The sequence below is a fragment of the Rhipicephalus sanguineus genome, chromosome 11 (assembly GCF_013339695.2).
Source record: "Rhipicephalus sanguineus isolate Rsan-2018 chromosome 11, BIME_Rsan_1.4, whole genome shotgun sequence".
NCBI classification, from domain to species: domain Eukaryota; kingdom Metazoa; phylum Arthropoda; class Arachnida; order Ixodida; family Ixodidae; genus Rhipicephalus; species Rhipicephalus sanguineus.
The window spans coordinates 49,921,027-49,942,292 of record NC_051186.1 but is presented as its reverse complement, the minus strand read 5'-3'; the positions used below and the strand labels follow the sequence as shown (position 1 = coordinate 49,942,292).

General features: G+C 47.5%; 1 protein-coding gene across 1 annotated transcript in view; it reads right to left on the bottom strand.

Moving 5' to 3' along the window:
- Nucleotides 1-755: 755 nt before the first annotated feature.
- Nucleotides 756-21,266, bottom strand: part of LOC119373985 (uncharacterized) — a 45,894-nt gene continuing 25,383 nt past the window's right edge. Inside the window, exons 4-11 of the mRNA XM_049411126.1 lie at nt 20,572-20,687; nt 20,000-20,155; nt 17,583-17,824; nt 11,148-11,251; nt 9,680-9,758; nt 8,223-8,390; nt 6,872-6,991; nt 756-978 (exon numbers count right to left, since the gene is read on the bottom strand). Coding sequence (XP_049267083.1) covers nt 847-978; nt 6,872-6,991; nt 8,223-8,390; nt 9,680-9,758; nt 11,148-11,251; nt 17,583-17,824; nt 20,000-20,155; nt 20,572-20,687 — 1,117 coding nt within the window. The 3' untranslated portion in view covers nt 756-846. The remainder of the gene's footprint in view (nt 979-6,871; nt 6,992-8,222; nt 8,391-9,679; nt 9,759-11,147; nt 11,252-17,582; nt 17,825-19,999; nt 20,156-20,571; nt 20,688-21,266) is intronic.

Sequence of the window (21,266 nt, the reverse complement as noted above, 5' to 3'; positions counted from 1 at the left end):
GGTCAATTAGCTCTCACTGTAATTAATGAAACCTAATTCAGTTAGTAACTTGAATTAACAGACGGTTTTCATTTGAGCAGCTGGGATGGTTTGGGCACCCGCCGAATCGGATATAAACCACGCTTCTTTCCACGTGGCCTCAGGGATCTGCTGTGGCAGTCTGACTCTAAGTTGACTCAAGAAAGACACCAACTACGGCACACGAATGCCGAAGTGCTTGAGCCACTACCAGATACCTAAGAGACGATTAGGGTCGCCTCTTTGTTCTAGAACGTAGCCCTTTAGGGGCCCGGCTTGTCGTCCACCCACCGTCTCATGTCGCGTGGTCACGCAGTGGTCAATACCGGCCTAAAACAAGCCTAACAATGTTCGAAATCAGTGCAAATTAAACTAACATGGTCTAAAATAATATAAACTACAGAAATAACCAATAATTATTCGCATTAATGTACCTGAAACGTGAAAAACGCTTCTGAAACATCTCGTTGATACCCGCGCCGTGCAAGAGAGGGCGCTACCGCCTGGGCAAGCGCGAGATTGCCGAGGTAATCGCTGGGTTGCCCGTGCTACGCACTTCCTCAAGTTCCAGCTGCATTAAGCGCACAATTTAGAACTACACTGAATACCTACACCAGAACAACATTAGCCCAGGATTTAGCCCAGGATTTAACACGAGAACTACGCTAGCGCTACATTAACCGTTGAATTAGCGCCGAGTTATTTTTTCTGTCTTTTGTTTTATTTTAGCCCGCAGCCACGGCTGCTCTCCTCAGTGAGGTACTTGAGGAAACAACTCCGAGCTTTGTCGCGTTCAGCGTGAAAGCCGCGACGGAGTTTCACGAAGTTTCACGACGCATCGACGATGTTGTAGAGCGCGTTGAAGAGCCGGTGACGCTCGCCGCAGACGCCCAGGTAGTCGTCGAAGTTGAGGTCGACAACGGCCAGGCCGTTCTGGAAGTGTCGATTCACCACGTTGCCCTGCGTCATAAGGCGCGAAAGCCGTAACGCTCAAGTCAGTTCCCTCTGTAGACTGTTTTACGGATGGGTATCTGTGCCGCCATACTGGGCTGTTACCCTTGTCGTTTTGTATCTATAACAACTAAACAAACATTTCTGCTCAGGACGTATACGCATGAAAATGGCTCGCTGGTGCAGTTCGATGTTTGATGACTTCGTTAATTTCACGTCACGACATACAAAAAACAAGAAAACAATATAATGGACCTAAGATATTGGCGCCCATGTGTTCTCATATCGTGCAGGGGGCCGCATAAAACTGCCCCTCGGGCCGCAGGTTGCCGACCCCTGGTCTATAGGTTCTCTCTTCATGAAGGTGAAGCGCTAAAAGGAACGGGGACTCTGAAGAGCACAGAAGAAGGCGCTGCTAGAAACTGAAAGCTTTATTTTGAAACAACGCCCCCATATGCACTAAAATGTACGTCATCGTTAAAAACGAGAATTACACGCGTGATCACAAAAGAAACAAAAAAGCACAAGAGATAAAAACCGTGCATGCATTCACACCAAGGGAATAAACACACTTCTTTTTAACTTCTCTCTAAAAAAGCAACTTCACATTCAGAGAGCAAATCGGACGGTTGGCCAACGCAACCACTGCCACTTTTCCAGATACGGTAGCCGTCAACGATTTCTCTGACCGAACAATCGGTGTGCTTGTCAAGCTACAGACTCAGGTTGGCACGTGCACTATTTACAGTGTATTGCAAGATGCGAATGCGGTGCCCCTTTTAAAGAGCTTTCGTGTTCGCGAAGGCGTACATTTAGGCATCGGCCCGTTTGACCGATGTAATGTTTTCCACGTGCAACCATCACCCCATGTTCACCATCATGAGCGTATACGAACACGCCCAACTGGCAGATATTCTAAACGTTCTCTCTTGGTATACGGTGATTCAATTAACAAAGTCATCGCCATTAACAGCATACCTTAATACATGCCCCAGGACGAAGGCCTTTGCAAACGATACGGTTTCATCTGGCGCAGTCTTACGCAAGCTGATTCCATTTTAAGGCTACAAATTTCCTCATTTCAATTTCGGCCAGATGCGGAAAAACGCAAACGGCTATCCCATAAGTCCTGCTTGGACTTCAATACGATTATTATCCGGGGTTTTACGTGCCAAAACAACGATATGATTACGAGGCACGTCGTACGGGTGGGCTGCTGAAATTTCGGCCATCTGGTGTTCCTCAATGTGCACTGACATCGCACAGTAAACGGCCGGGCCCTTAGCGCTTCGCCTCCATCAAAATGCAACCGCCGCAGCCGCGATCGAACACGCGACATTCGTGTCCACTAGCAGGGAACTTTTCTTGGCAATGAAGGGAAAAGCTACGGGGGCGGAAGCGTCTGCACATGTACTGCTACGCGTAGTAGTACGGTTTGGCGCGGGTCTCGTAACGCCGTGGAAAGTGATGGCTAGCGTTGCATTTTAGGGGCGAAGCTCCTTAAGGCGGCACCCGTTCGTCCCTCGTAGTCGTAGTAGTCGTAGTGCGTAACCAGTCGTAACGCTAGTACCAGATATTGACCTCCAAGGTGGTGCCGGTGGGAGATTTTTCCTGTGCGTTGTTCAACAATAAAAAAATCACAGCATATCCACGGGGTGAATGATGATGAGTGGGGCGAAGCTACGGAGGGAATCATCTGTAAACCGTGAAACTCTTCCGTGAAATGCGCCCAGTACATAATATAAAGAGTGTGAAACATCGTGTATATATTAAACATCAAACTTTTATTGTACTGTTGGTTTACGTGGTCCCTTCATTATCACTTGTGATAGGTGAAATGCAAGGAAGAAGTCCGCTCCCGAGCGAAAGAGCGCCAAGAGCGACCGCATTCCCCGCTCGCCCTGTACGAATTAAAGGCAAGGCTAGAGGGAAGACAGGACGCGCGTTCCACGACGCGAGGTCGGTAGCATGCCCAACGAAAGCCAACGGAACGCGATCGTGCAAGTGCTCCGGCTTCGCATCGCCTCATGGTTCCATTTAGCGTCCCAAAACCAAATATATTGCTCAAGGTGTGCCTTGCGTTTTTCGTAGAAATAATTTCTTTATCATGTACATTAAGACGGAAAGTTGAAAGCTCACTAGAGTGTATCGCCCGCAAAGTATGTCTTTTAGTGTGACTTAACTCTCGTACGGCAGGGTCCTCGCGCCGTTGCCGGTCCACCTCGCCCGTTGACGATCGGGAGAGGTGGCTACATACAACTACTACTACTACACTTTAAGAAAAACATCTGGCGTTCTTTCGTTCTGCTTTTACAAAACATCTGGCGTCTTTCGTTGGTTTATTTCATCAATCAACGGCGTTTTGAACAAAATTTTTATTGTTTAATCACGCACAGGAGAAATCTCACCAGGCACTACCTTGGAGGTAAACAATGGCTGCTAATGGGAATGAGAGACAGAAGAAGTCGGCTTTTAGCTAACACTTACACTTCTACTTCTACTAACGTTTCCTACTGGAACATGCCAATGGCTGCTAATGGGGAATGAGAGACAGAAGAATTCGGCTTTTAGTTAACGCGCACGCTGCGAATTTTTTATGGTTCAACAACGCACAGGAGAAATCTCCCACCGGCACCACCTTGGAGGTCAAAGCGTAAGACTTGTTACGGACTACTACGATGACGACGATTACGAGGGACGAACGGGTGCCGCCTTAAGGAGCTTCGCCCCTAAAAATTCGCAGCGTGCGCGTTAACTAAAAGCCGACTTCTTCTGTCTCTCATTCCCATTAGCAGCCATTGTTTACCTCCAAGGTAGTGCCTGGTGAGATTTCTCCTGTGCGTGATTAAACAATAAAAATTTTGTTCAAAACGCCGTTGATTGATGAAATAAACCAACGAAAGACGCCAGATGTTTTCTAAAAGCAAAACGAAAGAACGCCAGATGTTTCTAAAGCAAAACGAAAAGACGCCAGCTGCTTAACGAAAGACGCCAGAAGTTTTCTTAAGCAATGGTTTTCTAAACAATGAAAATTCACAGCGTACATGTAAAATTAAAGTGAGCTGCAAGTCTTCATAACTCTCATCGAACCTTTAGTATAAACGCGCCCGATCTCACGTCGGTGATGATGTACTGGGCAGAATTCACGGAAGATTCACGGTTTACCGATGAACCTCCGCAGCTTCGCCCACTCATCATCATTCACTCCGTGGATATGCTGTGATTTTTTGACGAAAACGCTGCTTAGCGTCTAAGGTACGGGTAAAAGGCGCGACTTTTAGGGGCGAAGCTCCTTAAAGGGGTCCTGCATCCTCAATTACGCACGTTGTTTTTATCGGCCGTTTGCTTTCTATGGGTCTTGATGACTGCTCTGGCACCAAGGAAAGCGGCGAGAACGAAGCGTTTGATATTATAATTTGCTTCCGAAATGGGTTTCCGCGCCGAGTGCAGCGTCGTACAACGACAATTTCTGTTACAGGAAGTGAGATAGCGTGCGTGACTTATGCTGTTCGTCTTGATTGGTGGGAAATAAATAATATATAGTACACGCTTGCGACACACTCAGTATGTGGAATTTACTCATTTTAATGTGTTTAATGCTCGTTACAGCTGCGAAAAGGACACCAATTTGTGCATCGATTTTAACTTATCAGAAACTGCGACACAGATGGCGCTGCCGAACGGCCTACTCAAGGCGCAGCCGGCGCAGCCTTCATCAATACACTGTGCTTTGCATTTCTGCCTTACACACATTTTCCATGTGCTCAAGGTGTCTAGGTGTGTTTGCGTACCTACCATCAACTGCTGGTGTCGTCTTTGGTATTTATCACCTGCCAACATTGTGTTGAGTAAACAGCATACATAGATACAGTCATCTGCTAACTTGTGCGGCAGCCGTCAAAAGGAGCGGCGCCCGCTTGCGACCAGAAGACCACCATGTGCTGCGGGGTTCCGGTATGGCAAAATGTAAGTCGCGTTTTGATTGGAAGCAGACAAAACTCCAGTGACACGTCACTAGTTGAGTGAAATACGAAAGGGTACGCCAATTTCTGTCGTCTGCTTTTATTTTGAATTTGTAAGTTCAATAACTTCCGTTTCCGTGCGTCTATCTCCAAAATTCTTTTGGCATTCATCCCAGGACGATACAAGGAACGCGTTCCGATGTAAAAATTGGAGGGTAAAATCTGGGTGCAGGGCCCCTTTAAAGCGGCACCCGTTCGTCCTTCGTAGTGCGTAACCAGTCGTAACGCTAGTACCAGATCTTGACCTCCAAGGTGGTGCCGGTGGGAGATTTCTCCTGTGCGTTGTTGAACAATAAAAAATTCGCAGCGTGCGCGTTAACTAAAAGCCGTCTTCTGTCTCTCACTCCCCATTAGCAGCCATTGGCATGTTCCAGTAGGAAACGTTAGTAGAAGTAGAAGTGTAAGTGTTGGCTAAAAGCCGACTTCTTCTGTCTCTCATTCCCATTAGCAGCCATTGTTTACCTCCAAGGTAGTGCCTGGTGAGATTTCTCCTGTGCGTGATTAAACAATAAAAATTTTGTTCAAAACGCCGTTGATTGATGAAATAAACCAACGAAAGACGCCAGATGTTTTCTAAAAGCAAAACGAAAAGACGCCAGATGTTTCTAAGACAAAACGAAAAGACGCCAGCTGCTTAACGAAAGACGCCAGATGTTTTCTAAAGCAATGGTTTTCTAAACAATGAAAATTCACAGCGTACATGTAAAATTAAAGTGAGCTGCAAGTCGTCATAACTCTCATCGAACCTTTAGTATAAACGCGCCCGATCTCACGTCGGTGATGATGTACTGGGCAGAATTCACGGAAGATTCACGGTTTACCGATGAACCTCCGCAGCGTCGACCACTCATCATCATTCACTCCGTGGATATGCTGTGATTTTTTCACGCACGCAAAAACGCAAAGTGACAACGTGTAAAGTAAAAGAAATACAAGTACTTCGCTTGTGTGCGCCGCGTTCCGTCTCAAAAAGCTACATGTTGAAAACAAAGGAGTATTTTATATATCTCACGCAAAAAATACGGACGCAGTTGTGGGACACAATGCACGTATCCTACCACTAGTGGTAGGATACGTGCATTGTGTCTCTGTAGCCTTCGCTTCTTTGCCAAGAAAAGTTGTCCGCGAGTATAGCACCGGATCCACTTCGGCTTTCAAACAGTAGCGCATCAAAACTTTTAACTTTGTTTACGAACGCAATTTCCACTAGGTAGATCGGGTAGATCGCGTGTGCACACAAATAGGCCCTCGAAGGTGCGCCGGCAACATTCGCATTTGTATAGCACTATGTTTTAAAATAAATGATGTTCTCTCGATCGTGGTCTTGTCGGCGATCAGGTGCTTTTGATATGGAAGTCTGATCTTTTATCGAGTTTACGGAGGTCCCTCGTCATTCCACGTTGCCACATTTCATTCTTGCCTGGATATGAACGCATGACCATCGTTGTGGCCTGTAGCAACTGAAGGGTTGCGCTACTAAGCACGTGGATGACGGTCCGATCCCCCGCATGGAGAAAGTAAACAGTTGGGAGGGAGCATTGTGCAATAAGAAAGAAAGAAAGAAAGAAAGAAAGAAAGAAAGAAAGAAAGAAAGAAAGAAAGAAAGAAAGAAAGAAAGAAAGAAAGAAAGAAAGAAAGAAAGAAAGAAAGAAAGAAAGAAAGAAAGAAAGAAAGAAAGAAAGAAAAGCAATACCCCCACCCCCCGTCAGGAACGCGCACGAGAAACTTCGCTTGTCCCCATTTTCCCGATAATGCGAAGGCTCCTGCCTTTTTTTCGCTTTTTTTTTTTCTTTTTAAGCAACAAGCTTTTTTATGGCGTGCATTTAGCGACACTGATGTTCTCGGTGACAGATTCCGGATCTACGTTCTGCGCTACTCACAATGACTGTAAGCGCCTTGGAGGAAAACGTGACGTAGCAGTCGCGCTGGTCGTGGTACACGTGACAGGAACTTGTCGGTAGCGGTTCCTCGGCCGTCATGTCCGGAATCCTGAGGCACACCTGCACCCGTGGTGCGGAAGGTTCATTCCCAGAGACTTGTTTAGAGCAGGTGTGGCACGAAGGGGGCCGGGGGGGGGGGCGGTTGCACGCAGAGCAGCTGCCCCCCCCTCCCCCCAGAAAAAGATTCGCCTGCACCACTTGCCCTCCATAAGACAAAACATATATCGTGGTTGTAGAAGACGAATGAAGACGTTAATTTCTGCAACCCACTAGGGAGCACAGCGAGGCGTTTAAACATAGTCAAAACACGACGCATGAGTCCCACCGCTGTTCTGCCCACTCGATGGATCTCACTTGACGGCTTGGATGCTACGCCCCAGCTCCCCCGCAGTAAAAGATTATTTCTCCAATCAAGTTAAAAAAACTCTGGAAGGGACCGTAATACTTGACTTAGGTATCTGTTATTCGCACTCGCACGTCGGCGTTCGTGTGCCCTTGTGTATTCCTTTGGTTAACTTTGTGTTTCGTGCGCTGTCGATCTCAGAGGCCACGTAGAGAGAAGCGCGTGGTTGAGATCTGTTCCGCCAGGTGCCGCAACGATCCCAGCTGCTCACAATCTCTCAGTGAACTTGATCAATTTATTTGACTATCATCTGCCCATTCTCTAAAGTGAAGTTATGCAATTGATATCATATGTATCCAATATTAATCTTAAACCAGAGCCACCGATTACGTTAAAGGGACACTTAAGAAAGAACCGTAGTTCTCGTATTAGTAAATTACTCTTTCACGATATCAGAAACACCACCTTTGCTGCGAGAAGACGCTTGGAAAGTGGAAAAAACACGCAAAAAGTAAATACGGGTCGCGACGCTACAGCGAAGTTCCCCCACCAGTCTTCGTGACGTCATCGATCTTGAGAGCGTCTACTAGAATCCATATATAGTTCCTAGTGGGCGAAAATAGAGTAACTTGTCTTCTGAGGTAGCCAGAGACTTAACATATCAAGTTTCGGGAAATTTCGTTGAGCCAATGTTGCCAAAATACGAAAGAGCACTTTCAAGTCAGTGACGTCACCACGGGAGATTTCGGCGGGAAATTTAAAAGTGAAAATTTTGACATCGATGTTGTTCTTTATTTTTAACCGACGAAATTAACGACACTAGAGTTTTCAGAGTATGCTTTATCAGTCTAAACTAATTTATTGTCTCACTTTAGTGTCCCTTTAAGCTATTGCCTTAGCAATTCAGTTGTCTACCATAACTTTTTTTTTTCTCATACGGTTGCCCACCTGTGCGAATGGAACCTTCTGTGGCTTCACCGCAGACTGCTTGCGGAAGCAACTGCGGCCTTCCTGGCCGGGCGGCATGGAGTAGCGAAGCGGCGCCAGGCTCAGAGACAGCAGGCTCTTGGTGGCCACCGATAGAGGCTTGCGCTTCAGCCACTCGTACCACGGTTCCTGAGCCGAGGCAAGCACAGAGAGAACCCACGGTTACAGTCACGTGCGCAGCTTCCCTCCTATGGACTCTTGGCAATGCATCTCGGCAGTGCCATCAATCACTGCATGTGCTCAGGTGGTGCTTATTAGCCTGAGCACACGAAACCCTGGTAACATCGATTCCAAAAGCATTTTAACCTAACCTAACCTAACGTAACCTAATCTTCCTGTTATGATATGCTATTTTCTCTGGATCACGTAGCCTGTCACCGTGACATCTTCGCCTTATTGTGTCGTGTCGTCCTCAGTGACGTCATGCAAAATGACAAGTACGAACTAACCAGCCCACTAGTTCGCATTGCCTGTAGCGGGATGGACATTTCATCAGGCTTCACTTCTCTTTACAGGAGTACGCTTACCAGTCGTCCTGCCCCGGTCAGTGCGCCCAAACGACGAGAACTGTCAAAGAGATGAAGTGTCTTAACAATATGTCTAGAAATATTTTAAAAAGCCAGGAGCCCTTGCCATATCGGGAAAACGGGGGCAAGTGAAGCATGGCGTGTGCGTGCCTGACGCGCTACTCTTTCTTTCTTCAACCTCTGTCAACCCATCAACCTCTGTCCCATCGGCCCCTTCCCTTTAAACACGGACAAATAAAGTTCTTCATTCATTCATTCATTCATTCATTCATTCATTCATTCATTCATTCATTCATTCATTCACGCACGTGCTTAACAGCGCAACACTTTAGTTGCTACAGGCAGCAACGACAGTCACGCGTTCAACTCTTAACTTGAACTACAACCATCGATTTCGTACCACTTTTATTTTTACAAGACTCCTGAATAATCAGAGAACCGGAAGTAAGTGCTTGACCGGAAGTGCTTAGAAGAGAAACAATGGTGTAGCTCGTTGATCGTGCCACTCAAAAAAGTTCACCGTTGATTACGATACTGCCTAATGTGAATTCTGAGCGCAGCTTCGCGTTGCGGCGACGCCAATTGTGCTTGATGTTTTGGCTAACCGCAGTCGCAGCATGAGGGCAACACATTCGTTACATATTCGTTACGCCAGCCAATAACGGCGACGCCGCTCAATGCAGGAACGGGCGCCTTAAAAGAGCGCAGCTCTTAAAAGAGCTGCGCTCCCGGCAGGCCATAAGCCGTGAGTGCAAAAGCCCCCATATGGTGTTACGTGCTCATCAGCCACGTATTCTGTGCGCTCATGAATACATTATGCGCGATTAACCTTTGCACTGTAACCTTCTCGCTTTATTTAGAGTAGGTATGTGCATGACACGAAATACTCACAAAGGAACCGCTGTCGAAGCCGCAGGTGGCATGGCTCATGTTTGGAATATGCGCCCACACCACGACATTCTTAAGGAACCTGGTTGAAAGAGAAATGAAGGCGTTGTTGAGTAGGTACTAAAGAAAAAGAAATAGTTAGCTCCGCCTGAAGCGCACGTCACAACAATCAACAAGGTACAGAAATATAATTAAGAAAAAGGAAAAAAGGAAGATGAAGGACACACAAAAACGTTTACACTAACCATTTTTTCCCTACTTTAGTCCTCCAGGTGTAGCTGGATGTTTAAAAACGTACTACCTATTAACGCAAACTACATCAGCTAGCGTTTTTCCTGTCAGATTCATAAAATGTCTATCAAAGCTTTACTTATATCAGCTTGATCATTGCTATACATGCTAGTTGAACCAGCGTAGAATGTTGTCAGAGTCCTGGAGTGTACTTAACGTTAATCGCAGAGGCGACAGCATACGCCGCTGTCAGCAAACACAGCGGCTGCTTGTATTTGGCCGGAATACAGACACCTGCTGACATAGCAGGCGTTCGTATTCAGACCGAATTTGAACGCGGCTGTGTAGGATGTGAGCCCCTCTATAGTATAGTAGTGCGTAAAGCTAATCTTACCCATAGTCACACATTACAAGCACAAGTGTGATCTCTCACCATACACGTGCGCACAGAAGAGGGGAGAGGCGTCCCTCTTAATCATGTAAGTGCGGCGCCAAGTCAGCCCCATATCCTTATATTTCAGCCCCATTTTTTCACGCATTGCAAATCTCGTGTTCCTTAGGAGTCGCCTAAAGGGCGACGGTTGTATGGGGGGGAGGGGGGGGGCGAACACCCCCCCCCCCCTTCCCAGAGGAGAACCTTGATCCGAGGTACAAGGCGCGATGACGACGACAGACTAGGAGTGAGAGAGTCGTCTTATCCTTGTCTCTCTCGTTGTCCTTCGTCGTCTCCGCGCCTTCTACCTCGGGACATACAAAATCAACACGCCCAGCTGTCCACCCTATATAGCAAGGAGAGCCCCGCGCACGCCTATGTCTGTCACGATCATCGATGGTTATGAGAGGTAATTAAAGGTAACACTAACGCATTTATCTCCAACTTACCGCCAAAGCACCACTGTTCTTCGCATCAGCGCATCAACCTTGTTCTTGGCATCAGCGAACATTGGAGCATGACATAGCGCTTCCTTCAGATAGTTCATTCGGGCACCGCGTTTCTTTCTTTAATTCAACGAAGAATACATGTTGTGGGCATTTATCAGGAAGTTCATCATGTGTACGTGATCGTTATCACATGGGGCTCTTCGTCATCATAGCTTGTGGGGACTCATCTTGAGATTGTCCTGTGCCTTGAATGTGATTGGTTCGCCCCGTCTCAAAGGCGCATTAGCTACTATACGTCACAGTATTTATGATTACGAAAGCTCGCTCATTAACCTCGCGGAGATGAACTCTTGCTTACCTGTAGTACGCTTCGTACTTGAAGAAGGCCCTGTCGTCGATGGCGTCTTCTGGAATGACTACGCTGACCTCAATGTCAAATGCGCCGAGGCATTCATTAAGGTTCTGAATGAAGAAAGAAAGAAAGCAAACATCTCGATAACTGTTCAACACGACGTGTAAACGCGTCGAGTCAAAGCTTGTCTTTAAGTTTAGGACGTGTCGATGCATCACTTGATGAAGTGAACGCAAAAACAGATGTTACAGCAAGGTAAACGCTCAAACGGCAAGATTGGTCAAATCAGGCACCACTAGCGAACGATGTTGAATCAGCGTTATCAGAAAGTTCTCCAGATGTAGATGTGATCAGCGTGGGTGTTAGATACATTGCGAAGCAGCACCACAGCTGACCGTAAAATGCTGACTCTTTGTTGGGGGATGGACCCTGTCAGCACCTTGCTCATTGCCCTCATCTGGAGAGCGTCCATCTTCCTGAGCGCATTGAACAAACGAAACTTCATAATACACGCAATGCGCTTCATTCTACACCGCCGTCACATAGCAATACGAACTACAGTGAAACCTCGGTGATACGGATCTCACAGGACAACCAAAAATATTCGTATCATCCGAAATTCGTATCACCAGAAAGCATGGGAAATTAGCATGCGAAAACAGAAAGCTGGGTGTACATTTTCATTTACTGCTTTTCAGGGCCGCAGCAACGTCAGGAAGAACCCTGAATGGTTGTCAGTTAAGTTTTTAGATGTGGGCAATCATGCCAGCACTCGTAAATATACGGCCTGTACGCACGAATTTAATTAATGAACCAGGTGCGTTGTGACCCGCGAGAGCAGTAGCCCCTTACAAATTTTAGTATGCGTTTTCGCATGACACCGGAGTACTGCAGCAAAAGTAACGAAAGAAGTGCTTTGACGCGATGGATCAAGGCCACAAAATTACAAAACCACGGTCCTGTGTTATGATTTTGTTATCGCGGAGGTGTTGGAGATGTTTTTAGGAAATTTACGGCCGTGCCCGCACAATGTTGACGTTCTGAGGCCTGACTCCTTCGCCAAGACCGTCCTCGCCTTCTTTCGGTCCTCGTCCATAGGATGTCTGATGCGCAAGGCAGCTGGCACGTGTAAACACATTACAACGACAGCAGCCCGCGTCGACTCGTTAAAATAAAGCATGGCGCTAATGTCCACTGTAATCTAAACGCGAAGGCACACGGAGGCACATGAAAGCCTCAAAGTGTCGCGCACACAACCTCGGAGGCCGTGACGCGTCTCTGAAGGTTTATTCTGACCGTAAGAAAAGTGTTTTTCTTACACCGTGATTCTGACGATTTGGCGGGGCGGCGCGCATTTCCACGCTTGCGTTCCCGCGCTCACGCGTGCTTGGCACGTCTTCCACGACAGCGCGGACAGCACTTCTTCGTACCTGGGTGGTAGCGTACGTTCGTATCAAACGTCGCGGGTGAAAATCGGTTCGCAACAACCGTACTCCATTACATTGCAGGCCAATGGGCCTTGGCCGGGACCAACGAAAAATTCGTTTCACCCCGAAATTCGTATGAACTGCGATCGTATCACCGAGGTTTCACTGTACTTCCACCGATGTTGCACTCATACGTATTGTCCGATACCAAAAGGTTCACAAATGGTTCATTCGGCTTGGCACTATACTGTAAGAGCACACACCATATTCAAAGGTCGCGTGAGGTCTTCAAAGCTTATTGGGGGCAACAAGAAAACTCCTCGTCCTGTTTTTTTTTCTTTCTTGAAACCCGTCTTCTGTAGCGCCTAATAAGTTCCGGACAAGAATGCATACAAACTAGCCAGTTACTCTATCCGCTGTAGACGGCATCTTCCTGCTAGGAAAAAAAGTTACGCGACCACTTATGCATTTGCCGAAGGCGACTGGAAGGCGAAAGTGATCATCTTTTTTCTACTCAGTCGGTCGTATTGGGCCCCCGCCCCCTCACCCGAAGGCGTTCCGCACACAACGTAGTGTTGCACAGCCTACAGGATCGGAGGCATTGGAAGCTTTCTGAACCTCACATGGTTTTGCAGTGCCTCCGGGATCGGCCCACCTTTGACCAAGCAACGTCAGGTGATGACGTCACCAAGTTACGTCAGGTTATGCGATGTCATAGTGACGTCTTGATGACGTGGCAGGGGCGTCATAGGGATGGTCAATTAAAATTTTTAATCGATCAATCGTTAATCGTTAATCGATTTAGCCTTTAATCGATTAACTGCTTTCGGTGGAATGTTTTAATCGATTAATCGATTAATCGACATTTCTTGTGGGTGCTTTATAACCTATATCACTTTGTTTGAGAGTCATCGTTCATGTTTGATATGGACCTAAATCCTTTTATCAGACGCGCTGACGATCGAAAATTCCCACCTTCGAAAGTGTCGACGACGGGCCCCTTGTGTCCAGTGTGCGAAAATTCCCACTTTCGCACACTGGACACAAGGGGCTCGTCGTCGTTGGTTGATGTCGTGGTTTCAAGCATCTGTGGCCATCATACCTGGACTATTCGGCAGCTGGTCGTATTTTCTCGAAGCCTGCCTACTCGAGCTCATCGAAATCGGAGGCGCGTTCGGGGACAACACTGGTTTTTCGTTATGTAGACGATTACTTGATTTTTTGTAGTGGTGAGGGCTTTGAAAACGGGGTAACCTCAGTGAGCGAAAATTTTGAATTAAATAGAAGAGGGCTGAGCTTTACTAAAGAGTTGCCTCAGAATAATGGAGTACAATTTCTACACATTTCCTTAACGTTTCAGAAGAACCACGTGTGCTGGCAGTATGCTCCTAGATCTTCAAAACCGCTGTTAAATTTTTCGTCGAAACACTCGAAGGTTGTAAAAAACGGTATTGCCATGTCTTGCCTTAAGTCTGACCTCACCAAGTCGTGTGAGCACAAAATGAGTGATAGCTTTAACGCACAGCTTACGCGTCTTTTAGATGTAGGTTATCCCCGTAATGCAGTGGCCACTGACGCTGAGCGTTTAAAGAAGTCAATTATGTTAAGTCCGAGCACGGTTGCAGAAAGCAATAGGAAGAGACCGTCGTAGCTATACCGTACATTCATTGCGTATCTCACAGGCTAAAGAAAGTAGGAAATAGATACGGCGTTGATGTTGTTTTCACGGCTGCCAATAAGCTAGGTAAGATAAGTGCCGCTGTGCAGAGGAAGAATGAGCGAGTAATAGACAAGAAGCGAACCGATATTTGCTTCGTAAAACACACAAACAAATTCACTGATTGCCGTACAAGTGTGGTGTATAAGGTCCCTTTCAGCTGCGGCCGCTTCTACGTAGGACAGACGGGCCGCTGCATTAACCATAGATTATTAGAACATAAAATATCACTAACCGGAGGCTCACCTTCTAATATATCGTTAATTTGTCGATGGTGTATAAATGCACGCCAAAATACGATTAATGCGCAGTGTTGTGCCGGCATAGAAATGAAGAAACGCGCCTGAGGATTGAGGCATGGCATACCGAGAATAGTGGTAGCGCATGCGTAAGCCAACCGTCGATTAACTTGCATAAAGATGAAATTAAATGCCTTAACAGTTATATTTCGCGTAGGCTCCCAAGCGTACCGGATTCATAGGTTCGCCTATTACATGGGCATGCGCGGATAAGTTTTCGTGCCTTCTTTCTTTTCCGCCGTTGTGCATCTATTCAGTTGTTAGTCGGCGTTTGTGGTGTCCTGACTTCTTTCTTGTGTCCGTGTTTGCACGCCCTGTCTTTTTAGAATGAATACTTACCAACTAGCTCAGGGCTCTCTGTTATTCTTTCTCGGTTTGTCTGTTAGATATTGTGGAAGCCCTACATAATACTAAAATTGCGGACTGACGCGACGTTTTCCTTGAGGTCGCCCATGCAGAGATTACACGGAAACATACTGGCCTCAAACAGACCATCGGTACAGGCAACTGCGGGAAATAGAGTGACAGGAGTTTCTGCCTCCCGGCTAGAACAAACAGCAGCAGCGCCAGTATACTCCGCAGGTTTCATCTGATCGTTGCCTTAACATGGCGCCACTCGCACCTTTTCACTCGTGCGTACAGCCTGAACTGTGAGCGCTATCTAGTGTATCAGGCATTACAGCATAAATTTCGCGACTGTCCTCCTTTCCTGTCACAGCAGAATACGGGGGCCTCTACCTGAAAGCTGTATTTCTCCCTAAGTATGCGACCATACAATATTACTAAATGCTACAAGGTCACTTCTTCAATAGTAATGCACTGGATGCCAGACGTTCGGTAAACCGACGCGTAAAGTTGAGGATTACACAAAGGGTCTATAAGACCCTTTTCACAGTTCGCGAGTGCGTATTCCTGCGCTACATTTTCTCCCAACTAATGGCAGCAACTTTCGTGCTTCAAGTGGAGACGAGGTTGCACGTGCTGTCTATTATGCGCGTTCGTGTCAAGAGAGCCGAGCAAGCCGAGTCTATATTTTCCGCGCCCCAGCGCAAGCAAACCGTGCTTGAACACTCTGTTTGAAAAAGTGTCTAGCTGTCATTAATTGGCCTAACTGCATCGCAGGAAAGCTAGCTGAATAATTATGAAAATGGTATATACCTAATAAGACGCGCAGTTGGGCTAGTTGGTATACAGCATAATAAAAGATGGTTGCTAGCGTCCTTGCCCTCTTTACGCTAGCAAACGTGTCTTATTATGTATATACGGATTACCTAATCCTCTCCCCATCATCGTACTTCATCACTCTTTTTTCCCCCGTTGCGTTTTCCCCGGTGCAGAGCAGCAGGCAGGAGCATAGCTCAGGTCACCCTCTCTGCCTTACAATATATTTTCTCTCTCTCTTTCATTGGTAAAGGCTATTTTATTTGCTAAAAAGTAAAACAGAACGGCACTAAGAACCAGTCAGGAAATAAGCAGCGCATATTACAATGCCGCACTTACACAAGAATCGAGTAAAATCTGAGGGTTTAATAAAATACGAGGAAAGTTGCGATTGACACTACAGGCGACGAAAACTACTCGTTTATCAAATGTAAGGAGAGATGCGTTTATGCGGCAACACGATGAAACAGCGCGGCAAAAAACGAACACGAGCAAAATAAGCAACAAGACGATGCGCTGGCACGTATGAGGCAGTAGCAGCAGTAGACTGCGAGCCGGAGAGAAGCGGGAAAGTTCATTTCTGCCTCAATGGGGTAGAGCCGCCTCCTGCCCGGGCTTGAAGCATTGGGGAGTGCTTAGAGTTCAAGGCGAGTTCATATCTTTCTCTATGGGGTATGGCATGGGGTATGGCCGCCGTGAGCTCCTGGCTCGTTCTGCTAGCGCAGAAATATGCGCTGTAGTGAAAGCAGTCAAACAGAGGCGATGTGCATGGCATCTGCGCATCAGGATAACGCGCCTCGCAGTCATGCGCTCCGGCCAAGGGGGGAGGTTTGGGGCGGGAGTGGGGGGAGCCGTAATCGATTAATCGAATAGTTTTAATCAATTAATTCGATTAATCGAAAGCCGGAAATAGATGACGAATAATCGATTAATTGTGGACATTTAATCGATTAATCGATTAATCGTTCGTCGATTTTACCATCCCTAGGGCGTCACAAATTTTGATAACGATAACGCCATGATGACGTCGCAATGACGTCACGAATTTCGGTATCTGTGACACCATAATGACGTCACATGGTGAGGTCATCACTCGATGATTCTTTGAATCGCTCGTGTTGACGCCAGCGGCGCCGACGTTGACGGTCACCTCTAAGGCGAAAGCCTTAGGTGCCTCATCAACGCGAAAATTGAGCGTCGGCGGCGTCGGCTTCAGAATGAGCGATGCAAAAAGTCGTCATGTGAAAACGTCACTATATGAGCTCACCACTTGTGACGTCAGCATATGACGTTAGAGGTAGCCAAGATTCGTAACGTCATCGCGTGGTCAAAGGTGGGCCGATCACGGAGGCATTGCAAAAACTTGGAGGACGCTTGAGCTTGAGCTCAGGCGTCCTCTAAGTTTCTTTAATATTTATTTTACTCTCATCTTTCTCGATTTCTCGGACACCGACAACGCTGATTTTTCGCTCACAACCAACGACGCCGACCCCGGAACTTCTGTGAAGCGAGCTCTTTAACGCTATTGCGTTAAAACCAGGTAAGTTGCAGAAAGCTTGCAATGCATCCGATCCCGGAGGCAGTGCAAGACCACTTTAGGTGCAAAAAGCTTTAGGAGGGGGGCAGGGGAGAATCAACAAATCGGCTGGGAAGAAAAAGAAGATAACTTTCTCCTTCGATACGTCTTAGGCGAATGCATAGGGATCCCTGTGAGTTTTTCGCCTTTGATGAGGCATCTAAGGCTTTCGCCTTAATAGTTTTTGAACTCTAATGCGTCGAACTAACAAGGTAGCCCACTTGGCCGTAGATGACATTTACTGCTCGCGAAATTCCTCACCACGATGAACTGGTGGTAGGCGCCGTCGGTCCCAGCCGGCGGGTGGAAGAGGACGCCTTCACCGCCCAGGCGCTCAGAGAACTTGTGCAGGCTGCGGCAGAGGCGCACCACGGTCCTGTTGGTGACGTCGGCCGAGGCGAGGGCGCGGAAGCCGTCCTCCATGGCCCGAGGACCACCGACGCCCACGAACAACCGAACCCAGGGGTAGGCCTTGCGACGCTCCGCGATGGCGCTGTACCGTTCTGAACGTCGGAAGACGTACGGGCGCTTAGTGAGTGAGTGAGTGAGTGAGTGAGTGAGTGAGTGAGTGAGGGAGTGAGTGAGTGAGTGAGTGAGTGAGTGAGTGAGTGAGTGAGTGAGTGAGTGAGTGAGTGAGTGAGTGAATGAGTGAGTGAGTGAGGTGGTGAGTGAGTGAGTGAGTGAGTGAGTGGTGAGTGAGTGAGTGAGTGAGTGAGTGAGTGAGTGAGTGAGTGAGTGAGTGAGTGAGTGAGTGAGTGAGTGAGTGAGTGAGTGAGTGAGTGAGTGAGTGAGTGAGTGAGTGAGTGAGTGAGTGAGTGAGTGAGTGAGTGAGTGAGCGAGCGAGCGAGCTAATGGATTCTTCGGTGAATGACTCTGTCGATGAGAGTGATGGAAAATTGATCACTGATGAGAAATTGTCGAACAGGCAATGTCTCTGGAGCCAAGGTTCTGTCGAAACGCTGGCTTAGTAGAAAGCCTTTTTAGGTAACGGGAGCTCGACTTTAAGTGGTCCTGACTTCAGTGTCGGTGCATACTGCTTCACGAACTGATCGCTGCAAAAGTTTTTCGAATTCGTCATGTACGAGCGGTGGTACAGGCAATTATCGCGCGCTTTAAGCGCTTTCTCTCTTTCGTCCCGACGAGCGAGCTGGAAGCCACACGGGGAGGGGTGAGAAGAGAAAAAGAAGCTACGTCACCCGCGTCACGACCTACAACGCGCGTCATAAAATGCGAACGCTATCTCCCGATGGTATTCCGGCGAGCGCTAGTGTTGCAACTGTGTAACTTTATCACGCTATAGAGCGCGGCACAATGCGGCACTCCACGGCAAGAAGCGCGTCTGATAAAAACGCCGCTCTTGGCCAGCAGCAGCAATCTGTTGTATGAAGAGAACTATGCCGCGTGATGGTCCTCCAAAGCGAAAGTACGGGTTTCCGCATAAAGTTAGAACGCTTGAGAAAGCGGCAACTTCGCGTTCCGCTTGTGCACTCTCCTTACCGCGCATGATGCAAGATTCGGCTGAGCTGTTCAGAGCAGCATCTGCTTTCAGATGCATGTGTTTTTTTTTTTTTTCACAAAGCATGAAAGGTGGTTCAGGACCCGGCCCTTTAAAGATATACCAGATGTCACAACTAATTTTACGGCCCACGCTGAAAGCGACAGTAAATCCAAAGAATAAATCGCTTTAGATTGACAAATTGTACTCTGATAACTATTATGCCCTTAAGGGGACACTAAAGGCAAATAACTGTTTACGTCAGAGTAAAGGATCAATGTTTGAGAACGTCTAAAACGTCAATATTATAAACACCAGTGTTCTACTAATCGAGAAATTAAGCATTTTGTCGCTTGCCCAGCGTCTTATCGCGCCAAGAGTTGCGATTTCGGACTTGTATAAAGGTAATTTACTAATATGACAAAAATCGTTTTTCTATTTCGTATCCCTTTAAATACAGTAGAACCCACATTCTACGCATTCCTGCATTGTATACGTCGTGGCTCAAGTTCAAGAGCTTTGCGCGTCGAGGCCTTTATAGCGATCACGTACGCGCGAGCTATGAATGAATGAATGAATGAATAAACTTTATTAAAAGACCGGGCGAGGCGGGGGGAACAGGAGATTAACCCCTGTCCCGTCCCACTCTCTGTCGATGATGATGGCGTCAGGTGACGGCTTGAAGCCCTTGGACCCGGGCGGCATCCTCGGCTTGCCGGATGGCCCAAAGTTGGTCGGTCAGCTTGTCGCTTATGGGTGCCGCATCCCAGCGGCAGCGACGCCGACGCAGCTGATCTGCAGCAGTGACCACAACCGCGGCGGCGGTCGGCCCCTCCCCTCGCGCGGTGGTAGCAGTTCGTCTCTGCCCAGCATGCGTCGCGAAGTGAGCGGCGGCAGCAACATTAGCTCTCCCGGCACATTCCCAAAGCATGCGGCGCAGTGTGGCTCTTTCCCCGCACGCTTTACACGCGTCAGTCGGGTATATGCTCGGATAACAGATGCGTAGGATCGCCGGGCTGGGGTAAGTGTCTGTTTGTAGTAATCTCCAAGTTACAGCCTGTCTTTTGTTTAATTTGTCGCGTGGTGAAATGATTTCTTTTATATTCCTTACTTTTATGAGATGCTATCAAACAAGAGAGAAGTACAGAAACAAAGCGAAATTTTTTAAACAAGAAAAACTGACCTTCATCAGCCGCCAAGACTACGACGCTGTCGCCTCCTTGCGAGAGGTCGAGGCAGCAGAAGACGATGGCCGAGCAGAGTTCCAGTGGCAGGCTGCTTACCGTGTACGTGAAGTCCTTGGAGTCGAAGAAGCACCATATCGGTTTCCTTGGTACGTCTGCGCCGCACAGACATTTGCACGAACACCTCTTACGACGAATAGGAAAGTCAATCCGCCGCTCGACAGGCATCGCACATTCTTAGCTACACCAATGCAAATACAATTAAAGCTAGATATAACCAGGTCGACAAAATCGCCAATTTACTTCGTTATATTGAAACTTCGATAAATTCAAATTCGACCTTTTAACAGCCGAGCTGCTTGACCTCGAGGTTAGGCTGTGCAGAGCGAACAAAAAACTTGATGTGACCCTTGATGTGATGCGCTCTAAGAACTGTTTCCTTCTTAGCTTTACCCACAAAAGCCGCGGACCAAAGGCAGGCCGACTTTCGCGCTGTGCAGTTTTAGCTGTGTATAGGGGCCGCGTTGATATTATCTGAAAAAGGAGGGCCGCGTATTTAAGATGTCCTCACGTGCGGCCCAGGACAGCTTGGTGACCTCCGATGTGGTTGTGCCGTTGTCCGGTGGCTCGGTGGTGATTTGAACCATCGGACGTGGAGCGTCGAACGTCCCGGGACGGGCCACATACCTGTCGTGTAAGAAAAAAAAATTGCAGTGGCTTAGCTCGGCTATGCCAGGATATACGTAGCGTTAGCTAAGTTTCAGCTGATTATTTCCTACGCTCAACCGCTCTTGCCCGGCGACTACTTCGGGATCCGATGAGTTAAAGGCATCGACAACCGGCCAGAACGTGGGATTAGATCTTGGTATAAATGAAAAGACCGTAAAATATAGCGACAGATTCCAGCATCCTTTTCACGTTGTGAGTAGGATTTATATTTTTAAATCGTGTGTAATAGTAACAAAAACCGGTATGTCGCGCAGCGTAGCGGAAGAGCCTTGAAGCTGGATTATGAAGTCGATCGCTTTGCTGTGCGTAGTCTGATGCTGTCATGCGTTCCATAATTATTCCTTAAAGTTAGAGTATGTATATCATTATCTAGCCCCACTGAATTCTGTGATGCTTACGAGGTAAAAAGAACTGCACGGTGAGAAGCAGCGCTGCCTTCGCGGCCGCCAGTGGACCGTGTCCAGCCGCAGCGCATACGCAGTAACTCACCGCGCTCGAACACGGACCGCTAGCGTGCTCACTGTTTACAGCATATGT